The sequence below is a fragment of the Danio rerio genome, chromosome 11 (genome assembly GCF_052040795.2).
Source record: "Danio rerio strain M-AB ecotype USA chromosome 11, GRCz13ab, whole genome shotgun sequence".
In the NCBI taxonomy this organism is placed as follows: Eukaryota; Metazoa; Chordata; class Actinopteri; order Cypriniformes; family Danionidae; genus Danio; species Danio rerio.
In genome coordinates this window covers 34379952-34405000 of record NC_141031.1, presented here as the reverse complement: position 1 = coordinate 34405000, position 25049 = coordinate 34379952, and the positions used below count along the sequence as shown (strand labels likewise).

At 33.4% G+C, this 25049-nt stretch overlaps 1 protein-coding gene and 1 long non-coding RNA gene across 3 annotated transcripts in view; one reads left to right on the top strand and one right to left on the bottom strand.

Moving 5' to 3' along the window:
* Positions 1-25049, top strand: part of LOC137496713 (uncharacterized) — a 473958-nt gene that overhangs the window by 417675 nt on the left and 31234 nt on the right. The window lies entirely within an intron of this gene.
* egln1b (egl-9 family hypoxia-inducible factor 1b) overlaps positions 1-25049 on the bottom strand; it is a 45368-nt gene that overhangs the window by 605 nt on the left and 19714 nt on the right. The window contains exons 2-5 of one of the 2 annotated variants that reach the window (NM_001002595.2): positions 12846-12965; positions 4728-4864; positions 3574-3641; positions 1-154 (exon numbers count right to left, since the gene is read on the bottom strand). The exon at positions 1-154 is cut by the window's left edge and continues 605 nt beyond it. In NM_001002595.2, coding sequence (NP_001002595.2) covers positions 99-154; positions 3574-3641; positions 4728-4864; positions 12846-12965 — 381 coding nt within the window. In that variant the 3' untranslated portion in view covers positions 1-98. The remainder of the gene's footprint in view (positions 155-3573; positions 3642-4727; positions 4865-12845; positions 12966-25049) is intronic. The other variant, XM_087272209.1, reaches the window with a different exon arrangement.

Sequence of the window (25049 nt, the reverse complement as noted above, 5' to 3'; positions counted from 1 at the left end):
TGATTTCATGATGGTCTTCCTCTTCTTCACTTTCATCATCTCTCAGCAGCAGGTCTGACCCCGGCAGTCACTCCACTTCATTCAGTCCTCCATGATCACTAGCTCGGCTCAGATGGCTTGTTTAGTTCCACTTTTACACCCCTTTCTCCTGAACCTAAGAGACGGAAAGAATGGCGTATTATAGGTCTGCTTAAAGGGGTCATAATCTGCCAAACCAAAATTTGCATGATTTTGTGACCTTTAAGAGGTCAGAGGGCTATAAAAAACATCCCAGAAGTTGTAGAACTCAGATCTATATTGTTACTCTAAAAACAGATTATATTGAAGCCAGTATTAAAAACAACAGGTTTTGTAATGTTTAACTTTATGATGTAATAGGGTTAATAAGCCCCGCCTCCAGAACATAGATCCCTCATGTATTAGCATTTGCACCTCTCAAAAAACGTAATTACACGTCGCAACGTAGCATAAGCTCTGTCGGCTTGATATCATTGTGGCGTGGGCCGATGGAGTGATTGTTTACAAGTGTGGAGTCCCGTGAAAAAGCTACAGTTGGAAACTTTTGATTTGTGTTTACCTTATGATTAAAAGTTGTTGCATGTCCGCCAGTTCCCACCTGAATGAGGGAGATTGAGCTACTTCTACATTAAGGTAGCGCTTAGAAAAAACAAAGCACCCACGAAGAAACGCAACACAGAGGAAAATATAAACCTACTGTCAGCTAGCGTTTCGGAAGTGTTATTGCAAAAGGAACACAAACAGCACACAGAGGTATGAATGCACATCTACAGGCAAGGCACGTAACGTGGCTAGCTAAACTAACTAATCAGGGGTGCGTTTCCGAAAACCATGGTTAGGCAACTAAAGTCGCAAGTTGCGTTGATGCAAACATAGTTCATTGATTTGGCGTTTCAAAAATCTATTGTTCCAACGAACATTCGCAAACTGCGTCGCAGAGCTGTGGTTAGAAACATAGTTCCTGGCTGTGTTCTATTCCCAGTCATTTTATACACAGTCGTGGCTCATGAGTAGGCCCACCCGTAATCTGCGTGCGCAGAATTCCGCAGATTTTTAGCCCATCATTAATTCTGTTCATTTACATGAGTAAATGTGTGTAAATCTATGTTTATTCAGTTTTTTATACTTAATTTAGTAATAATATTGACTAATGTGAAAACGGTTATCTGATTTATGTACAATGCAGTTTTTAAAGTAATATTTTCTGTCTTTTACTAGATATAATATATGACAAACTTGCTTTATTTAGCAAATAAAGTGAATCTAATTGGATTTGCATTTTAAACATTAAATAAAAGTTTAAAAAGATATAATTTTTATTTCATATATTAAGGTTTTAGTTCTGATACTCCCAAAATAATTCCGCATTAATCCGAAGACTTTTACCAAAATTCTCTGCAGAAATAGCAAAAATCGTACGCAGATTCCATCTGTTATGATGGAACTCATGACAAAAGCTATAGGTGACCTATTATTTTACATTGCTTTTACGTCTCCAAAGCTTGTGAAAACAAAAAACATAGCGCATGTTAACGCTTTTAATTTATAGTAGGTTATTTATGAAATATCTGCACTGTATATGACATGGGCCTGTTGGTTAGCACAATTCTGCAGTGGTGTGCATGTGTCATATTGTAAAAGTAGATAATAAAAAAAAAAAGAAAAAAATATATATCATACTTAATAATAATAATAATAATAATAATAAGCATCATCATCATCATTAATATTGATATTATTATTAAAGTAGGATTTTTTTCATTCCCTTATAAATAAAACTAAATTTTATTTCTTAATAAATAGCCTCATTATTTATTTATTTATATGATTTATATATGACATTAGAATACTGTACGTGTTAGCTTTTGTAAGTGATTTTATGTTTTAGAACACAATATGTAATGTTCTCAATAATATTTGTAAAGAAAACACAGACCCTACATGTGCTGTTGACATATATTTCAAATAATATGGAAAACGAGGGCATGTTTTTACCAAAACTGATATTGGATTTTTTTTTAAATGCGTGTGCATGTAACACAATATAATTTGCACAAAGCAAATATGCGTTTTTTCTCTAAAGTAGTTGTTACTCCACCACATTTAGGCCATCATTATGGGCGTTTTATGTTATAACTAATGTGGTTCACATGATGGATCTGCGACAAAGAATCTATGGGTTTTGGAAAACACTATTCACTACATCGTTGTTTTATAGTTCAGCCACAAGTTAGGTCGTTGTTTGGGAAACGCACCCCAGGCCAGTAGGCATTTACTTTACAGTCTATTTAAACAGCGTACTGAAGAAAAAGTAGGCAATTATTTTAATTTTAATTTGAAAGAGGATATAAATTAGTGGTAATAAAAACAGAGGCAGTTTATGCCCCCCTTAATAATCAAGATATGTTATTAGAAGAAGAATATTAGTGTGGTTCATTATTTTAACATTTGAAATAGAAATGGTGGCATTGTTGGGAGGAAGATTATTGTTTTTTTAAATAATGAATAATACTTTGATTCAGCAATGTAACATTAAATGGGCTATTTGTACACAGACTTTTAATTTTCGGCCAGGCAACCCAATGGTCATTACAAAATTGTCACGTTTAAGATCCGATTTCTTTAAAAATCAGCGATCTTCACTCCCTGTTAGATATATGATATGAAGTGGGTCTCAGACTGGACAAGAAGCACTGCATTAAATTCCATTTGCCCTCTCCGTATCTTTAAATAATGACAGTTTATTTTACCCCAGTATTTTCAATGAAATTTATGTGCAAGCCTGTTGCTACTGATGGCGCTAGTGGTCTTTCATCTAGTTTTCTGCTTGAACAACTAAATTAATGCTTATTTCTATTTAACTGAATGTATTGTAATTACATTACAACATCGATGCTGTAAAAACGACCTTGTGAAACTGAAAATAGTCACAATAAACTTTCACCGGAAGTTTATCATTGGCTTTAAATCTGTATCTGTGCAGAGCCCACTGATTAAAAGAAACATTAGGGACTTAAATATTGTTACAAATATATTGTTTTTGTAAACACATTGCTATTCTTTTGAGATTTTAATTTATAGAAATCTGAAAAAATAATAAAGTGTATACTGACAAAAACATGATATATTTTGAGCACCAAATCTGCATATTAAAATAATTTACAGAAAAATCCTGTGACACTAAAGACTAAAGACTGGCTTAATGATGAAAATTCAACTTTGAAGTATTTTGGGGAAAAAAAGACATTTAAAATGCAAAAAACTGAAAAAGTTCTATTACATTGTTATTTTTCACAACATTACAGTTTTATTACACATGAATTATTTTTACTGTTAAAAATATAATTCTCCTCAGGCAATACAATACTTTTTTTTCTATAAAACAATCCAAAATACACACAACTTTTCATCCATTAAAATATATCAAGCGAGCTGTTTATTGTGCAAGTAAAAAAACATTGAAACGTATTTTTTTCTTTGCATAAAACAACAAAAAAGTTATTTTTTGTTTCGCTTTAAGTTTACATTAATTTAAACAATACAAAAAATACTCACTTGTTGAATATTTCTCTTTAGCTCGAGCTCGCTCATCAGCATCAAAATACCACACCGTTATAGCATACCTGCACACAAACATCACGCACAACTGGATATAAACACAAGCAGTGACAGGTTTCAAAAGACATAAGCCAATATGGTAAAAAATAATAATAATACGGTAATAAAATAATAATAATGATAATAGCATAGTCCCCAGTTGACTACATTAAGAATTACAAACATTTTTCTACTCCAAATTTTCTAAAATTGAATGTTTAAATATGAAAATGAAGCAATATTTCTTGAAATACACGCCATCAAATATGAAAATCCAATGAAGTCAAGTTCAAAATGTTTCATTTTTTGATATACAAGACTCAATGGGATTTTGGGAATCAAAAATCATTATTGCAAGACAAAATTATGTAAAACAAATCCTTCAGTAAAACCTTCAGAATACAGATATATATAAAAAGTAACTTTAAGAGCTGCTGAAGTGGAGATTTATGGCATTTTTTAGAAAACAGCCTTTAAAATAGGTCAATGAAATCTTCACTTCCATGTGTGGTTTTGCTTATTTTCTGAATAAATACTTTATGGAAAGCTAAAAAGCCCAAAATCTGAAAACTGACAGGTACATGGCTACATGGTACACGCTTTCTTGCATGTACAGCTGAAGTCAAAACGATTCGCCCTTCTGTGATTTTTTTCTTCTTTTTAAATATTTCCCAGGCAGGAATTTTTACGCAGTATTTCCTATATATATATTTTTTCTTCTAGAGAAAGTCTTATTTGTTTTCTTTTGGCAAGAATAAAAGTATTTTTTTTTTTTAAATTTAAGGTAAAAATTATTAGCCCCCTGAAGCTAGATATTTTTTTGATTGTCCACAGAACAAACTATTGTTATACAATGACTTGCCTAAGTACACTAACCTGCCTAGTTAACCTAATTAACCTTTAAATTGCACTTTAAGCTTAATACTAGAGTTTTGAAAAACAGCTAGTAAAATATTATGTACTGTCATCATTGCAAAGAGAAAAGAATTCAGTTATTAAAAATTAATTATTAAAACTATTGTTGAATTTTTTTTCTCTCTGTTAGACCAAAAAATTTGAAAAAATATACAGCAGGGGCTAATAATTCTGACTTGTGTCTCCTTCTCACTGACCTTGTGGCATAAGCTGGCTGGACCTCATGCGGGTTCCTTCTGTCTGACCAGAACAGCAAAAGTCTGTCAAACTTGGGTTCAATGTCTGCAAACTGAGCTGTTCCCTCTGGAAAGATCCGCAAAAGGCCACCATGTTCCTAAAGAGACAAAGCAGATATAATACTATAATTTACAGTTTGACATATAGCTACATATACTGAAACTAAACCGGTTTTAGTTACTGTAAGTCAACTTCTATTTGTTTGTAAGTGGTTACAAGCACGGCAAATGACTCAGTTTTCATATCTGACTAATTGTTCAACTACAACATCAAAAAGACCAGAATACAGAAGTCAAATAGATAAACAAAGTTAATAAATTAAATTGTATATATTTATAAAACTCTGTTTTAACTTAAAATCCTGACATTAACATTTTGCCCCATATTCTGATTCACTAAAATAAAATAAAAAATGAATTCAATAAAATGAATAAAATCTAAATAAATAAATAAAACACAAAGTTAAAGAAAATGAAATATACAGATTTATTTAAATTGAAATATAATAACACAAACAATGTATATGTATTTCAATATTTAAAGGTGTACTCAGTTAACGTTTCTTGATTTAATAAATTGATTGCTTTTCATTACAATAAAAAACTCAAAACAAATTCTTTTAACGTTTTATTTATTAAAGACGTGAATAGAAGAGCAAAACCTGTTTTTATCAATTATCCCATCACCAAAAAAAAAAAAAAAACGACATTAAAAAAAAAAAAAAAACACTAGTGCCAACAACTTGTTTGTTTATAAATCCAGTTGTCAATAAACCTATTATTTTTATGCAACAGTCAATTTGCTTGTTAATTTGCTATGTGAAGAAAAGGAAAGGATTTATTTTTAGCATGATAATTTATGTGAAAGCTTGAATATAGGTGAATATAATCACCTTGCAATTTTTTAATTATTTGTTTTTTTTGTTTGTTTTGTTTTGAGTAGGCTACTCTAAGATCAGTTCAAACTTTTATAAAGTTTTTAAAATGAAATCAGTTGCTAACTGTATAAAAATATTACATTTTCAAATATTTACAATATATTATCAGCTAATATATTGGTTATCGGCCTCAAAATCTAAAGATTTATCAGTTATCGGCCAATAATCTGTATTTGTGAATCCCTAATAAATATATTAAAATAAAACAAACTGTTAGAACGCTAACAATATTTCACAATATTACATACAGCTTTTTACAAATAAATGGAATATTGATCATCAAAACATACAAAAAAAATAAATCAATAAATCAAACACAAATTGTAGCACAAAACTGACAGTTTTATTTACACCACACAGAATGGTTTGGATGGGAAAACTCTGGGAGGGAATGTCTTTTTTTTCCTGCTCCAGGACAACCTGATGCTAATTTTAGCTTAAAGAAAAAAAATATTTGACACACTGACTTTTACATAAGCCAAGACAACCGGGAACAAGCAGGTTTGCGTGAGACGGATATTTTCCTCTGCATTCAATGAAGGGTTGAAATGAGTGTGAGAGAGAGAGCGGGAGTTTAAAGCATGTATTACTGCCTTCCTGTGCCACTTGAGAAAAACAGAAAACACCAGGGTTGTGTGTGCAGTTACATCACACATCTGACATTCTCACAACCAAAACGAAAGAATGAATGAAAACAGCACTGAGATGAAAACACTGTATTCTTGTGTCCAGTATCTATATAAAAGACTTGCCCTTGTGTATTTAAAGTACAGTAGACTAAACACCGCAAATCGCAATACATCCTTCTTTCCTCGCACTAACATTAGCACTGTTGGTAAACATAAGGCAAAAAGGTTGTGAAAACACTGTTTCTTTATTGTTTAATCTAACGACTAAGTAAACGACTTGCCTAATTACCCTTACTTGCCTAATGTTTAGAAATGGGTAAAATCTTTGTTAAACAGAATTTGGGGAACAAAAAATACAAGTGGGCTAATAATTCAGGAAGGCTAATAGTTCTGACTTCAATTTTATATACACACATTTATTTATGCTATGTTTGTGTTTTTCTTTTTTAATAAAGCAGCTCTGCAATTAACAACTCACTGTATAACTTACACCTACATTTACCTTTTAAAAACACATAAAATATGGCTGTATGTGTCGTAAATACTCACCGGCCACTTTATTAATCCAATTGCTCATTTACACAAATTTCTAATCAACCAATTACATGCTAGCTGCTCAATGCATTTAGGCATGTAGACCTGGTCAAGACGATCTGCTGCAGTTCAAACCGAGCATCAGAATGGGGAAGAAGGGGGATATGAGTGACTTTGAACGTGGCATGAATTTTGGTGCCAGACAGGCTGGTCTGAGTTTTTCATAAACTGCTGATCTACAGGAATTTTCATGCACAAACATTTCTAGGGTTTACAGAGAATGGTCCAAAAACACATCGAAAATATCCAGTAAGTGGCAGTTCATTGGGCAGAATTAGGTGTAAACAACATGAAAGCATGGATCCATTTTGCCTCGTTTAACGGTTCAGGCCGGTGCTGGTGGTGTAATGGTGTGGGGGATATTTTCTTGGCACACTTTCTGCCCATTAGAACCAATTGAACATCATGTCAACGCCACAGCCTACCTGAGTATTGTTGCAGACCATGTCCATGCCTTATGACCAGTGTACCCATTTTCTGATGGCTGCTTCCAGCAGGACAACACACAGTGTCATAAAGCTAGAACCATCTTAGTTCATTTCTTGAACACTGTCCTGAGTTAACTGAACAAAAATGGCCTCCACAGTCACCAGAACTCAATCCAATAGAGCATCTTTGGTATGTGGTGGAACGGGAGATTCACATCATAGATGTGCAGCCGACAAATTTGCAGCAACTGCGTGATGGTATTATGTCAATATGGACCAAAATCTCTAAGGAATATTTCCAGTACCTTGTTGAATCTATGCCACAAAGGATTAAGACAGTTCTGAAGGCAAAAGGAGGTCCAACCCGGTACTAGTAAGGTGTACCTAATAAAGTGACCAGTGAGTGTATACCAATTGCTAAAAGTTTAAAGCAATTTGTTTGCTGCTTTTGTTCTATTTGTCTCAAGAAAAATAACTATCCATTGAGATAATCCCCTTTTCCTTTTCTTCGATGCGTTCAAAATTAATGAACACATTCTCTCACTGACAGTGTGATTCATTGTGACTATACTGCAATTTTGATTCAGCAATTTATATTTTAAAAGCTAATTAATTTAACCAAAAAAGTAACTTGAGTTACATTTTCAAAAAAGTAACTCAAGTATTATTACTTTTTTTTATTTTAAGTAATAAATTACTTTACTCTTTACTTAGAAATAAAATATTATTACATTACTTGTGTCACTTGTAATGTGTTACTCCAATACTGGTATGGTTATCTGGCTATGAGAAAATATCAGAAACACTATGAAACTGTTAGGAATTACACAATTACAATTACACAATTAGGAAAATAATAAAAAAATTCCAATGTTATGTATCAGTCAGGAAGAGGATGTGTGTTAATCTTGTCCCAACACAACTGTAAGCAGGAGGTTCAGGAGCAGGAGAATCACAGCTGGAGATTTGCAGTTAATTCTTGTAGGTCTTGCAAGTCTCAAAAGGTATAATCTGACATCACCACATAATGATTTTAAAAAGACAAAAAAAAAACAATATTTTGAGCAAATGATGAAAGGGTTAAACAATAAACACACTGTTTTCTAGCCTTCTTCATTTATGTTTTTACCAAGGGTGCCAATGATAAAGTGCTGTAAATATCTCCAGCTACTGGCCAACTCTCTCTTTTCCATTGACATCATATAAGATGAAGAACATCCTGGATGGTTTCCACGGCTGGTTGGAATGTGCTGGAGAAGAAGCGTCTCTCTGACGCAGATCTGACAGGTGACAGAGGCGGTCAAGGGCTGGAAAGATTTCAGTCTTCAGTTCATGGAAATTCAACAATAAATGTTTCACATAACCTAAAGACAGGAGGAAAATACCACGCACGATTCGATTCGGATTTATTAGGCTATATTTAGGTTCAAGGGAATGAAAATTCTGCCAAATTTCACTTCTGTTGAACACAAAAGAAGATATTCTGAAGAATGGTGGAAGCTGACACCCTCTGTCTTGCAATGTCATTATTTTCCCACTGTGAAAGTCAATAGGTGCCACTGCCAACTACACTAAAAACTGATTCAAACATCATTCCTTGGATTTACAAAAATTTTTTAACGGCAAGTGGTTGTAAACTATTTATTTGGGCTAAATTTAAATGAACAAATTAAGTTGAACAAATTTAAAAGTATTAAGTTGAAAACTTTCAGTAAAATTGTATTTGTTTGTTTAAATTCAACCCATACTGTTAGCAACAATTTTGCAGAAATCGTTTTTTTCTATACCAGCATTGTTGTTTAAAATATCTTCTTTTAAGTTCTACAGAAGACAAAAACTCAAAGATTTGACTCCACATGAGAAAAAAAAACAAATGATGAGTGAATATTCATCATTTGAACGATCAAACAATGCTAATAGGCATCATTTTTGTGCAAATGATAGGCAGTGAGTGTTCCTGACTGACAGCTCATCTGTCTATCTGGGAGTGTTTTAGCCTGCTTGTTATAATTTTGCAGTAACAATAACATCTCAAAATCTTTGGCAACCTGTGAGGTGTTGAATATGAAAAACATTACGCTCCAACACATCAAAAGGTGTTATTTATTAGGGATGCACTGAAACTGACAATTCAAGATGCACTTGGGTGAAAACTGAAAACAAAAAATGCTTTGTGATATTTATTTATTATTTTATTAAATAAATAATACATTTGTAAAACTTTGTGAATTTAACTCAACTTATATTTTACAGATTTAGAAAAAAATCAAATTAAACACTCCCTGCTGCTCTTCCACTTTGGTCAACGCAGCAACAAACTGGCCTTTGCATAGTGAAATGAATGGGTTTCATAGTGCAGCGTTTTCCAGGTCCGGTGTGCAAGCCATTTTATGCCACACAGTGATTATAGCTGGAGAAAACAAAAACCAGCACAGCAATACCTTTTTGCTTCTTATTTTCAGTCATTTTCTCTAATAAGGCAGTAATGGATATCTACTATTTAATTATACTGCGACACACTGACTATTTATGAGCTCAGTTTGGAAAACAGCACAGCACAACCTTAAAGCAAATATATTTACTCACAGATTGGTCACAGTCACATAACCACTGAACAGTGCTATGAGATCCAGTGAGAAAACATTCAAGTTGAGCTGAGAATTCTTTGAAACTACAAATATCTCCATGTAATTTAAACCTTTATGGCCAGACGAAACAGCTCAATATTCTTAAAAGCACTGACACAAGAGTAACACGATGTCACAGTGATACACAAATCACCAACATTTATCATGGATTTAATGTTGAAACATGAAGCGTAATGATACTGAGGCATAAATGGGAAATCAATGGTTTGAGTAATAGTCATACAGTTGAATTCAGAATTATTAGCCCCCCTGTTTATTTTTTTCCCCAATTTCTGTTTAACGGAGAAAAGATTTTTTTTAGCACATTTGTAAACATAATAGTTTTAATAACTCATTTCTAATGACTGACTTATATTATTTTTGCCATGATGAAAAATGTTTTTTTTTACTGCTTTTACTCTAGCCGAAAAAACAAAACCAAATAAGACTTTTTCCAGAAGAATAAATATAATCAGACATACTCTGAAAATGTCCTTGCTCTATAATTAAACATAATTTGAGAAATATTCTATATATTCTTAATATTCTAATTCTATATATGTATGTGTATATATATATATATATATATATATATATATATATATATATACATATATATATGCAAGTGTTTTACAGTACTTTAGAAATACTCAAAAATATCTCTGTTAATGTTTTAAAACTATTTTATTTGATTTACCAAAGTCACACGAATAACAATTTCACATCCATACTAGGGTTGTAACGGTATGAATTTTTTACGGTATGATAATCGTCTAAAACAATACCACGGTTTGACGGTTTCGCGGTATACGGTATGTTACAAATGTTACAAAATAATAGAACAGTAAAGCAAATTTGACTTTCCAAATAATATATTTTTAGTTACTATAAACAACACCACTTACAATGAACAAATAAAAAATAAGAAAATAATAAATAATGTGTCAAAGTCCAAATAAAGTCCAAATAAACATGGTGCAAATCCTCAGTAAAAAATAGATATAAATATTTACTATACTATAAATAGTTACATAACTAAACTAGATTCAATATGGAACATCCTTAGGTTTTATGTGCCAGCATGGATATGGTTGTCTGTGGATATGGATTTGGATATGGTTGTCTGCAATACAGACAAACAGCTGCATCTTCATTTGCGTCTTTTGAAAACAGCAAGAGCAGCAGTTCGTCTTTGCTGTGTCACTGTTTTGTCATGTTTCTGTGCTGCTGTGCATGCAAAAGTACTTAGTATGAGGATTATTTCATGCAAAACTTTTTTTTGCGTTTTATTTAGCCGCGCATAAATGTATGCCTTTCTCTCATTCCGTGTTGTTCAAAAAGCTCTTTGTTGGTCCACAAACAAAAGCGGAACCTATGCTTATTAGTTGTAATATAGCGAGTTTGAACCAATCTGGGCATGGAGGAGGGACAATGCATCAATGTATCATGTCTGGTTTGTCCGGAGACACAGTGACGAGCGTTTCTTTGTCAAATCAGCGTTGTCAAATTTTGATGACGTAACCGCACTGATTCCGGAGCCTCTGAAAGTCCGCGAATGTTATGTGAATGTTATACAGCACTGGAAAGCTGAGATTCTCTTCTTTATGCCAATCTTTGAATTGTATGAATCAGATCAGCGGATCAAAAGTTATTAAACATTTAAGAGCAATACTTATTTTTAGCCGCGGGCAGCTGTCTCGGTCTTTAAGGGTTAAAACCGTTGATATGCAATTGTTCATGGTATGTTAATCGTGCACGTTCAAATCGTGGTAAACCGTCATACCGGTATATTGTTACAACCCTAATCCATACCGAGGCTTTTTTCTCATAAATGTGAAAATATGAAATAAAATAAAATCAATCATGTTTGTTCTATAGAGAGTCACATCTACATTTTTTTGTATTGAATAAATAAATATGGCACTAAACCCTCCAGTAGCTGATTTAATGAGTGATTCACTGATTCACAAAAGCTGATTCATTTAATAAGCAGCAAAACCCTGGTTTTATAAATTATTAACTGAATTACTGCCTTAATGAATTCATAAACACAATAATTCAGGAACAAAATATTGCAGTGATGATCTGAAACGTGCACAAATGATCTGCCTTGGCTTTATATGGAAGTAATTTTGTCAGTGAAAAAAATCTGACAGAATGTGTGTCTAAAATGCAACTCAACATTAACCTCGTTTAAAAAAAATAAACTTTTATTGTTACTTAACTACTGCAGTTTTATGCATTTGCATTTATAACTAAATGGATTTATGGTTACTTTTTTTTAACAAACACCACAGAAACCTTATAATTACCATTTATCATGGTGTTATACCTTGTTAACCTGTGGTTATCATTATCTACAAATGTTTTATTCTATTAAACTTCAATGGTTAATTTAAATGCAGAAATGACAATGTTACCAAATTTTGTACAGATGTTACTGTTATTGTTAACAAAAACAGTTTTACATCAGCATCTCGACTCAAGCTACTGTCACCCTCTGTACATGAAAATGCATATTAATATTACAAAATAATAGATTTTGTATTTATATACAAAGCCATGCGCACACAAGTTTTCTTGTTTTAGCAGACCTGTAATAACAGCACATAAACAATCTCTCGTGTGGCCTATTGATATAAAGCACCTACAGCAAACTTCCTGCACAAGGACAGTTTTGAACTTCCATTGTATTGAACGTAAGCTCAGATGCAAGTTTGAGCCGTCTACATCAGATAAGAACTCTAAACAAACAGACGAGAGCTTAAACTAATCTTGTGCAGCTTTACACGCTACAGAATATATACAAGTTTATGAACTTCAAAAAAACAAACACACACAGAAAAAAAAAAAAAACACCTACCGTGGCATCCCAGTCTTTATTCAGGTAATATATGCATGTGACACATCTCCCATCTCCATTAGGGTTATCCACATGCCTTACATATCCTGTCCCATTCCCAGGGTAACATGCCACCATTGCCTAAAAAATAATAATAAAAGGGTCATTTTATTACTGTTCCAAAGGAGCCAACCAAATAGTTTTTTTTTCTTGAGCAAAATTATTAGTATTTTTTTACTCTATATCAGACATGCCCAAACTAGGGCTCGTGGGACAAAGTTGGCCCAAGTTACTTGATTTGGCCTGCTAATCAATCAGAGACAAATAATAGACAAATGATGGGGAAGGTTGGGGAGAATCTCTCAAAGAGAAATCGTCATTTCTAATATACATAACCTTATTTTTGTTTGTATAATTGCTAAAAAAAGCAAAACTGAAATTAAACAAAGGGTCATGAAGCCCTAAAACACATTTTGTTTAGATGTTGACAGATATATATTTGTGGCATGCTGCTAAAAACACTATTAGAACACATATTCACTATTGAGAGAAAAAATATTATTTCGTAAATAAATAAAAAAATTAGCTATAAATGAGATTGTTTATGGTAATTATTAATACAATTAAAGTATTTTTTTTATATATCTTTAAATATTATTAAATTAGAAAGTTGCCATGGCAACTTCAACGTAATACAGTTCGATATATTTCGCTTCAGCCCACCACCCTCAATCAAGTTTGGTTTTTGGCCCTTCATAAGAAAAGATTTGGACACCCCTGCTCCCTATCATGATATATCCAGAGGATAGATGAAGACATCCAATAATACGTCATTCAGTCTAACAAGAGTTTATTTGCCTGAATATGTAGCTATTTACAACAAGGATCATTTGATGACATGATACGACACAGTTTGTGCTTATTTTAATACAGGTATTTTGATTCTTATATAAATATCAGGGCTCAACGCTAAGGATTTTGCCCAATAGGGCCAGTGGTTCAGATTTTTACTTGCAATGCCAAAATTTTCACTGGAAGTTAATCAAGAAGTTTCAAGTTTCCAGAAGTTAATAGCTATTAATTACCTATTTCTTAGCCACATATTTAACAAAAATTGTCAAGGCCAAACATAATTGTATACATACACGTTTTATTCAGCATAACTTTACTTTAAATACATATTTTATAACTGAAAAGGTGCACTTTAATTTTGACACCCACAGACAATCCTGTCTACTGTCGGAGCCGGCCCATTACGCAGTCCTTATTGTCGAGCCCTGAATATATAAATATACAGTTATGCTAAATGCGATTGACCTTTAATTGACATTTATTTTCATTCAAAGAAAATAAAAAAAGTAATAATAATAATATTATTTAATAAAACTAAGGAAATTTTACTTGCATTTAATAACCCTTGTAAGTAAAACAATCAATTAGTCAATTTTATCAATTTGTTGTGTAAATCATTTGATGTAAAATACAATAGAAGAACAAAAATACAATAAAATACATGTACTTCTCTCATGAATCTCATAAAGAGGGCCAGGAAAATACCAAGATAATATTCCAAAAATTTTTAAATAAAAACTAAATTGAGAAAATTTTAGAATAATGAAAAACTACTGAAATATAAACCCAACTAAAATTAAAATACCCAAATGCAATAAATATAAATCAATCAAAATACATCAAAACAAACAACATCAACTTTAAAAACAATTGTACAGATCTTAAAATGATCAGTAAAATAAACTATTATTCATATAACTTCATCGTTTCTCTCTCTCTCTATATATATATCCATACACATATAATGCAGCTCAGACAACTGAATTCCACTGTAGATACAGTACGATACCGAATGAATCACACAACTATATGAACTATGTGAAAAAATAAGGTGATAACTGTGATATTCTCAGGCTTGTGATGATCATATCTTTTAATCTTGTTGAATCTGGGTTATGAGGCTGAGGGAACAATGAAGCCATTGCTGAAGCCTTTCCTTTGCAGAGGTTTTTCCTTTCCTGCTCTTCCTCGGCCCCTTTTATTTTGGTCTCCAGGTTTACAAGGAAAGTGTTAATTAATCACAGAGGAAGAAAAGAAAAAAATAGCAGTGTAATTGTATTTGTGCACATCCGTTAGGAGTGTTACAAAAGGGAGAACAAGTCTAAAGCTCATAAAAATAGACAGTCGGCCGCATGTGACCTGCGCATGACTTTGTCAAACTACATTTCTGGAGAAAACAACATCTACTTCCTTATAATTAGATGCTCAGAAATAACTTAAAAGGTTGGGGAATATTCATTCAAGTATGAAAATATGTCAAATGTTAAACAAGGCCGTGACTAATTTCAGCATTCAACTTTAAACATTAACTCTTGTGCGTCAATTTCAACAAGTTACACACAGGTCTAAAGATGACAAAAATATCAATGTCAAAAATATCATATTTTCATATTTTAAGACTGACATAGATATCTTTATTGGTCTCATATCAACATTTTATCTGAAGAATTTTAACCCATTAAGTTATAGCCTGTTTATATACTGTACACTAATGTTGTTGTTTTTTTATTTAAAACATGTATTTTAAATTGAGACGTTTATTTGTTATTATGCCATATATTAAAGCCTGAGCTAGTTTATTATTATTAGTCTTGGATAAAACAATTTTCTAAAAAAAAATAATAATAATCTAATTTGATGCAATAATATTTTTTTGCAGCATTGAATATAATAGAAACTACCCCATACACATATATTCATGTGAAAAAAAAAAAAAAACTACTAACACTTCCCTTCTTAGACTTTACAGACCTGAAACTTGCCTTTAGTACTTATTCATTGTTGCTCTTAGTTGTGTAAATTGCTTCCTTGTCCTCATTTGTAAGTCGCTTTGGATAAAAGTGCTGCTAAATGACTAAATGTAAATGTAAATGTATTCTTCGTTATATGCATAGTAGGGATGGGAAGACTAACCGATATGTATCGATACGCGGTCAGGCGCGTGCACGATGCGAGTGCATCGGTTGAGCAGCAGAGGATGAATGAAATTTTGGAAGCAAATCGAGATGCATCGGTTTTTGCGAGATGCATCGATTTTTCCGAGATACAGCCAATATTTTTAATATAGAATGTATTTTTTATTTATTAACAAGAGTTGTCAACCTGTTTTTGGCGCATAATTTAATCGACCTACATAAAGTAAGCCTTAGCAACGGATTTGCGGATGTGTACACTTAAACTACAACTCAGTGTATCAGGTGTGCGGATGAAGCTAGTGGAGCGCCCCCAGAAAGCGCGAGAAGCAAAACAAACATTTTATTCCCCACTGAGTTTTAAATCTAAAGTATTGCAAGCAACATTATGGATTTAAGGATGGACGACATGACATTACAGATGCAATTTGCAAAATGTGCCGTGCATCTGTAAAATACGCAGGCAGTATGACTAATCTGAAATCTCACTTGAAGCGGCGCCACAGTGTTGTTGTGAAAGCATCTTCCAGTGTTCCTGCATCCCCGGCTTTCGCACTGCTTTAACCAGCTCCAAAAGTGGTAAGAAAAGCATTGCAAGTTTTTTTTTCCGTGCGCAACAGTTTTGTGCGCTCTACGCCAATAACGAATGCTATTGCATTGTTCATCTGCAAAGATATTCAGCCTAGTGTCACGGAGAACGAAGCTTTTAAACACCTCCTCCTGTTAATTTTTATTTAATTATAATAATAATAATAATAATAATAATATTAATAATAATAATGATAAAAATAATGGGTGTCACGGTGGCACAGTGGGTAGTTTGACCACCTCACAGCAAGAAGATTGCTGGTTTGTTATATTTTTATTAGCCTGTTGTTTACAGTGACAGTGATGTTTCAAAGCAGCATAACACTGCTAGTTCACGACCTTAAGTTTTGAATAATCAGTGGCAAAATATCTTTGTAAAACTTGTTTTCATAGTTAAAAAGTTAAATCACAATTCTTGTTGTGCAATGCTAAACCTTTATGTTGAAAGAGTGCAAATATATATATATATATATATATATATATATATATATATATATATATATATATATATATATATATATATTTATATTTAATATATATTGCACTTATACATTCTGTTTATCTTGAAAATACTTAAATAATATGTGCTATATCTTCTAAAATGGCCCTCTACTGTAAACTGACACTCTGGCTCTGAGAGAAAAGCCAGTTTGTAAAAAAAGTCTTGGTTTTGCTTGGTTTATAAATAATCAAACTCATTCAATGGCACAGCATCCTCTTTCACATCATCTCATAAACTTGATCTAATTAGTTAGTGCTGAAATATCGCATCGTATCGTGATATGTGTGTGAATCGTATCGTGTTGCATCGCAATATGTCACAAATGTATCTCTAATATATCGGATCGTATTCTTTGTATCGAGATGCGTATCGGATCGGCATTATAGCTTAGATGCCCAACCCTAATGCATAGAAATCACTCTCTAAAGTCTTTACTAATACAATCACATAATTATAAAGTACAGAATTTTAATAATTTTAGCCTGCAGTACTCAAAAGCAGAAAACAATTAAATATAAAAAATATATATATATTTTCTCCACAGGCCAAGCCTGAAAATTTTTTAAAAAACGACAGAATTTAGATTTTTTAAAAGATAGGTAAACATTTTAAGCCTTGTTAACAAAGAATGCATAACTCTTTGCTTAAATGGCACTGGGATGAAATATTGACCTGAAGGTCATGCATGTAAATATTCCTTGTACATGGTGAAGAACAGAATTATGAAAAAAAAATGAGGGTGATTATAGTTATTGCTACGCATGGGACGATAACCATTTTCAAGGTATACCGCAGTTTGGGAAAAAGGTTTTAAATCCAATTTTAAATTATATTGTTCCTAACGTATAAGTAAGATTTACATTTTACATATTTACAACAGCATCTCCAGCAGAAAAGATATGCAATGATCTGTGTTTTTCAAACAATTGAAGACAGCATAAGTCAGTGATTTATTCGAATTATTTAAATAAAATATATTAGCTGTGTCCAAAATTGCCTATTACTCAATAGGTATCTCATTTGAATTTGAACATATACTCGACCGATAGAAAAGTATGTTCTACACAATACGAATGTGAGCATGAATGGATGCCATTTTGACATCATCACAAGACCTACCTGCTTCACTCCTATTCATGAATTCTTTCGCACTGCATCATGGGACAGTGAAGGTTGCACACTTCAGAATCTCACCAGAAATTCTGACCATTCTTCACCAGAGATCAAGGTACTTCACTCATACTGTTTTTTGAATTATATGAATTTGGACATACTACTCAGCGCACGGGTCGATGCTGTGGCGCAATGGGTAGCATGTTAGCCTCACAGCAAGAAGGTTGCTGGTTCGAGCCTCGGCTGGGTCAGTTAAGATTTCTGTGTGGAGTTTGCATGTTCTCCCCGTGTTCACGTGGGTGTACTTATATATGCTGAGCACTGCATTTCATTTGTGAAAAGATGTTACTTGAGAATGGTTTATAATAACTGAAATGTGACATACACTGGAATTTATTGTTCATCTAAAATCTTTTTTTTAACATTATTTATAAGGTTAAAATTAAACACAAAATAATCAAAGATTAAAGATCAAGTCCCTTTCATAAATATTTAAGCTTATTTATTATAAAAAAAAGCCTTTTTGTACATTTTCTGGTATAACTTCCTCTATCAAAAAAGTATATAGCGAAAAATATCGTTACCATGATATAAACTCTCTAATACTGTGACATAACATTTTGGTCATATCATCCAGCCCTAGGGTAAAATATAAGACATTACAATAAAACAACATCAACAATTTCCCAAAAGGAATCCTATTTGCATAAACACAGCCAAAATTAACAGATCAAAACAAAAAAGACGCACAAGGGTTAACAAAACATTACAAACCAGCCTCACCACACAACAAACACTGAGACGATACTTAGAGCTGTGTTTCTGTGAACTGAGAGCAAACACACACATACAGACAGAGCAACTCTCTAATATCGATCCCCTCCGGGAGCTCGCCTTTTGCCTTCTTTTTCACCCACTTCTGCACGTAGGCTCCTGAACCTGATCACTTTACTGACAGTTCATGACCTGCTGCTCTATTTATAAGCCGTACTAACCCAGCAGGGAATTTTTAGGTCTTAGCTTAACCCTGTAACCCTCACCCTACAGCATAATGTCAGAGGGAGCGAGACGTCCTCCTCAGAGACTCGACATCAGCGTGTTTTCCACTGACTCTGTGTGTGTGTGTGTGTGTTGAGTCTGTCTGGGACTCTGGGGAAGAGAAAAAAGGAAAGAGGGAGGGAGTTTTGTGGCTGAAAAACAACTATCTTTTTCCAGTATTCTTTGCAATACTAGCATAAATACTACAGTACTACACGTGGAATCAATGAAATAAAAATGGTTTGGATTTGATGTGAAATAAAGCAGTAATGTGTAGTGATGAGATGCTTTTGAAAATATAAATATTTATAGATATAATTGTATGCTATTTCAGCATTTAAGCCTATTTATTATAAGACAAGAGCATTAAGCATAAGCACAAAAGTTTTTGAATTTTGAAATCTTATTTACTATTTTTATTAACACACACACACGCACGCACGCACGCACATGCATTTGTATTTTAATCTAAATGAAATATACACACAGCTGTTTTTGACTGTTTGGTGCCATCTTGTGAATGAATAATATGTAGATTAGTGTATGCTCCATTCAACCAGTTTTGTTTCTGTTAGCTTTGGCTTTTTTACTTTTGAGCTCCATCTTTGGACTAAATAATGTGCAGGTTAGTGCAGGGGTTTCCAAACTTTTTATCCCGCGACCCCTAATATAACAATGCCAGTGACTCACAACTAGGGCTGTGCAATTAATCGAAAATCCGATTTCGATTTCGGCTTTTAACGATTATGGAAAACCATTAATCGAGATAAACGATTATTCCATCACGTACCGCCCCCTTTCCGGTTGTAAACTCTTTGCCTCTGCAAAGCTCAGTTCCACGTAAAAATGACTAAAAGCATGTGCTGTAATGTAACTTTTGCAGCACGGTATGTGCATCATTCATAATTTTAAAAGCGCAAAAGAGCAGGTGCTGTTGTGTGTGCGCGCGCCGTGTCTGGCCTCGGACAGGTAGCGTGTGTGTGTGTTTGCTTAGCCTGTTTGCTTAATGCGAGCGCTTTAATGGTGAAATACATGCACACTTGTGTCAGAGCACGGTGTTTATTGATTATTTATATTAACCCCCATTTGTGTAATAAACTAACAAGTTGAGAATCAAAAGATACGTGAAAAAGAAACCATATCAGAGCTGCACTATTCTTAAAAAGACAGCGTGCGATGTTCCTGCTGCTGCCGACAGTTTTTATTATTAATCAATAATAAAATCAAAAATACAGTGAAGATGCTTAAAGCACAGTTTAAACAACAGATTTAATAACGTATTTCTAAAAACTGATTACTTTTATCTTTACCATGATGACAGTACATTATATTTTACACATTATATTTATAGATATTCTTCAAGATACTAGTATTCAGTGACATTCAAAGGCTTAATTTGGGTAAATAGATAAGTCATTGTATAACAGTAATTTCTTCTGCACACAATCAAACATATATATTGCTTAAAGGGGCTAATAATATCGAGCTATTATAGGTTTCAAAATATTCAAACCTGCTTTTATTCTAGCTGAAATAAAACAAATATGCCTTTCTCCAGAAGAAGAAAAATTTATAGGAAATACTGTAAAAAACCCTTTGTTAAACATAATTTGGGAAATATTTATATATAAAAATAAATTCACAGGAGGATGAATAATTTTGACTTCAACTGATAATCGTTTTGAATAATCGTGATTACAATTATGACAAAAATAATCGTGATTATGATTTTTCCCATAATCGAGCAGCCCTACTCGCATCCCTTAAATCCCTCTTAGGTGGTCATACATATGCAATCGTTGCTCATACGACAGACCTTTATAAACACAAGCATATTGACAACACAAAAAATGCTACAGTATAACAAAAATAGGATTTTTATAGTCATTTAACAATTTGTTTAATTTAATATTAACCTCAACTAAAGAGATTTGTGAACACAATGTTACAAAATCAATCTGCTGCAACTGACGCTATTGCTGTGTTGTTAATCTAACGTAAACACACGATCCTGAAGGTTGATGGCTTTTCATTTGCATGTTGTTGTTTTTTACTATTAAAAACTATAATTTTTATCTTCTGAGGGTTATGGTTAAAATATTGTAATTATAATTGTAAAGCGCTATACAAATAAAGATGATAGTTTAATAAAATGTATTTCTTTTTTTTTAATCACCAAGTGACCCACTGTCATTGTAACGCAACCCCCAAAGGGGTCCCAACCGCCACCTTTGGAACCACAGGGTTACCGAATGCTCTATTCAGATGTTTTTGTTTCGGTAAGCTTTGCGTTTAATTTTTTTGTTTTGTTTTGTGACAAGTATCTGTGTAATAAGCGGGATTATTTACATCCAGAGTGGTTGTTTTTGCAGATTAAAGCCATGCAGTCTTAATATCAATGTATACTGGGATGCTTTTCACTCATCATGATTTTATTGACTTTTAATGCCTTATGACCAAACAAAGGGCACCGATGTGATCATGCACACCAACGAAAACACCAACGTGCAAATATGAGACATAAAAACATCATTAAAAAACACATTGGGCTCATTTATTTGGATGCGCTGCTTCAACAATTGCTCCACTAATAAGATTGACCCTTTTTTCACATGCTTCAAGTTAATGAAGTTACAGTAAACACCACTTAGAGGCGCTCAAGCCCAAAACATTCTAGGTGAGCACAGTTTCACTTTCATTCAATAAAGATGACGATGCACCACGGCAAAATTAACGTGGAGCTGCTTTTTCATTGGTGTATGAACACAGACCTATATGATAAACGCATCAAAACTACAAATCACTACAAACTACTTGTATACATAAGTATATTATGTGTATAGTTAAGTCTAATGGCCCATTTCCACTGAGTGGTACAGTATAGTATGTGTCAGGCTTGTGTTTTCACTGCCAAAAGGGTACCATTGGCGTGGTGTATGCCAGAAAGTTTCAGTCATCTTCATTCTCACTCGAGAAACATATATCAACATATAGCCCACAGTCAGTGCAAACCTCTCAATGTAACTTTAATCTTCACCAGCACATGTAATCTCTGTTAGTAAGTAACTCTGTCATTCCGAGTACATAATGTAGTTTAAAAGGATAAAAATAATAGTTAAACATGGCAGTATGTTCATGTTTTAGTTTGCAAAAAGAATAATTTGCTCCTGTGTTTTTTCAGGCTTCTCCTTTGTTTTTTCGCTCTTCACTCTTGCATTTGTCTGTTTCTGAAAGGATCGGATGTCAGAAGCGCTTTAATAATCCAGCATGTTATTATCATCAGTTCAAGAAGTTTGTTTTTTAAATATAGACGCGCAAATGAGCGCTCTCTCGAGAAAGTAAAACCGTTCACACTTTAGACAGCCTTGTAAACGGGGCACCGGGTAGATTCTGCTCTTCTTCTTGGCTTTGTGGCAGTTCATCAAGACGACAACAAGGTTCGCTTATGGTTGGGTTGACCATGGCTCATTATTTTATGTGTATCGTCTGTGTATTCAAAAATAGCGCTTCCTTTGTTTTCATTCTCTTGGCTTGTGCATGAGCTATTGACACATCTCTGTAAACTAGGGCTGTAACGATACACGATATAAAATCGAAATCGCGACACTCAGATCTACGATCCTGTGTCGCGGTGTAATAAGGAAGAATCGCGACACACCCACCCCGTGATACCTTTCCAATAACGTCACGCGTGCCTGCAAAAGTTGAGCTAATTAACACTTTTTTCGTTCGACATTACAAGCACTGCTCCGTTTAAGCCCTCGCAATATTTAGCCGGGAGAGCTCGCACGGAGCTCTTAGTAAGGGGCCGTCTGAATGTGTCAAGAATATCAAAAACAAAACCAACTTAACCCCGCTTGACAACCGACAACGCCAGAAACATTGCCAATGCTGTCAAAGCGGCCGGATTTTCAGCGCATATACGATGATTTGCTCACACTGTTAATGTGGCTGCGCAGAGAGGGATGGGCGTTCACCAGATGTCAGGTAACAGCCAAACTTTTCTGTAACCGTGCAGTGCGCTTTCTGTTTGAACCTTAGAGAGTGCTGACTGACAGGTGCGTGAGGTCAGAAAACACGACGAAGCTTTCAGTTAAAATAAACACAGTTTCTATAGTTATAGCCTACTTTATTTAGAGATAAAGGTATATGACTCTGCATATAATCACTCTATCTTGCTGGAGTTTATAGCCGTTTCGCTTTACTTCAGGACGCATTAACACCGCTCTGAAGGTATAATCGTTGTTTTAAGTTATCCAGAGCTGTATGAATATACAAATCTTGAATATCACAATAGTATTAAATATTACTATTGTAACAACACAGACAGCAACACTTTTGCACAATCGATACCCAGCTGATTCAGTCGTTTATAAGAGGACCGCGCCTCTTCTTTTTTCCTTGTTAACATAAAGGCAGTAAGGTGCGCCTTGTTTTCGGCCACTTGTTTAACTGCAAGGCATACTTAATTTGCGGGATGATAACGTATAACCCGTGCCTACAGACACATTTGCTAAAGAAGCAAAATGGAAGAAGAATATTGCTGTTTGATACAGACCTGTTGATGCTTAACCAGCGCTTATGTTGACCTGGATCTGCGTAATAAACGCAACAAATAGGCTTTACTTTTTATTTTACTGCTTAAAGCATGTACGCAGATTAATGCAATATCATATTTAAACAAACTGTTTACAAAAAGTCTACATATGCGCGCGTGTTGTTGTCTTTTCATCAGGCAGCGCGCGCACTTGAACCGCGAGGGAGAGAGAGGAAACCATAGGCTATATCAGGACATAATCTTTAAAATAAGGATTTCTATTAAAATGTAAAAGGTTTTGTGATTATAATAATAACAGCGGGGCATTACATAAATGCATATTTTCCGTGGAGCAAGCAATTTGAGGAAGTCTGCGATTTTTATTTGACGGAAGAAATAAACGTATGATTGGAAAAAAAAGCCTATGCCGGTTATTAAAAAGAATCAGTCAGTATTTTCGTTTTGTAAAATAAATTAATTATTTAAGTGAAAATAATTTAGGGCAGTCCTATTTATTTTATTCATTTTATTTAGATTATTCTGCTCTTCTGTGCTAAACACTGCAGGTGCGTGAAGATGCTCTGTTGTTCTGTTCCGCTATTAATATATAAAAATAAATCAGTATTTTAAAATGCAATATTTAATGTGTCATACACAAAATAGACACGTCAATTTGTTTAATATAAAATTAATAGTAATCTGACCAGTTAACCGTTAATAACCGATTAATGAGCGGCGGTTGTCGGTTAGCAAAATTAACCGAAATGAGCATCCCTAGATATTTAATTTACTTTTTCTATGCAAGAGAACTTGATTGAAAAATAATTTTCAACATGCTTGAACCATCTAAACAATGGAGTTTAGTTTGGTTTTTCAACAGTATTTTGTTACAAAGAAAACAAAAGTGATATAGCTTTGGCTATTTATTTATTTTATATATGGCTATTTATATTGTTAATAATTTGCATAGTCAATATTGTTCTTTGATGTTTAGTTTATAAAGATTTTTCAAATGTTATTTAATTAAAAATAGTTTTAAAAATCTTTTTTTTCCCCAAAAAATAAAATAAAAAATCGTGATACGAATCGAATCGTGGGTCAAAAATCGTGATACGAACCGAATCGTGGGTTTGGTGTATCGTTAAAGCCCTACTGTAAACCAATAATGTTCAGCTGCGCGTCTGGCTACACCTTTTGGTACCCTTTTGTTGTGCTAGGTACCCTTTCAAAAGAGTACCCAAAAAGTGATATGGTACGATTTGCTTTTTTTATTTTTATTTTTTTAATTTTGACAGTAGAAAGAGTTATAAAAGCATATCAAACCAAACCGTATCACTCTGTGAAAATGGGCCATTGTGTGTATAGTTAAGTATCTTGTAGTAAATGTTAGTTATGCATAGGTTTGTTGTTAGCATAGGTTGTCCAGTGTTGTGTTTGTATATATACTTAATTTATGTGGCACC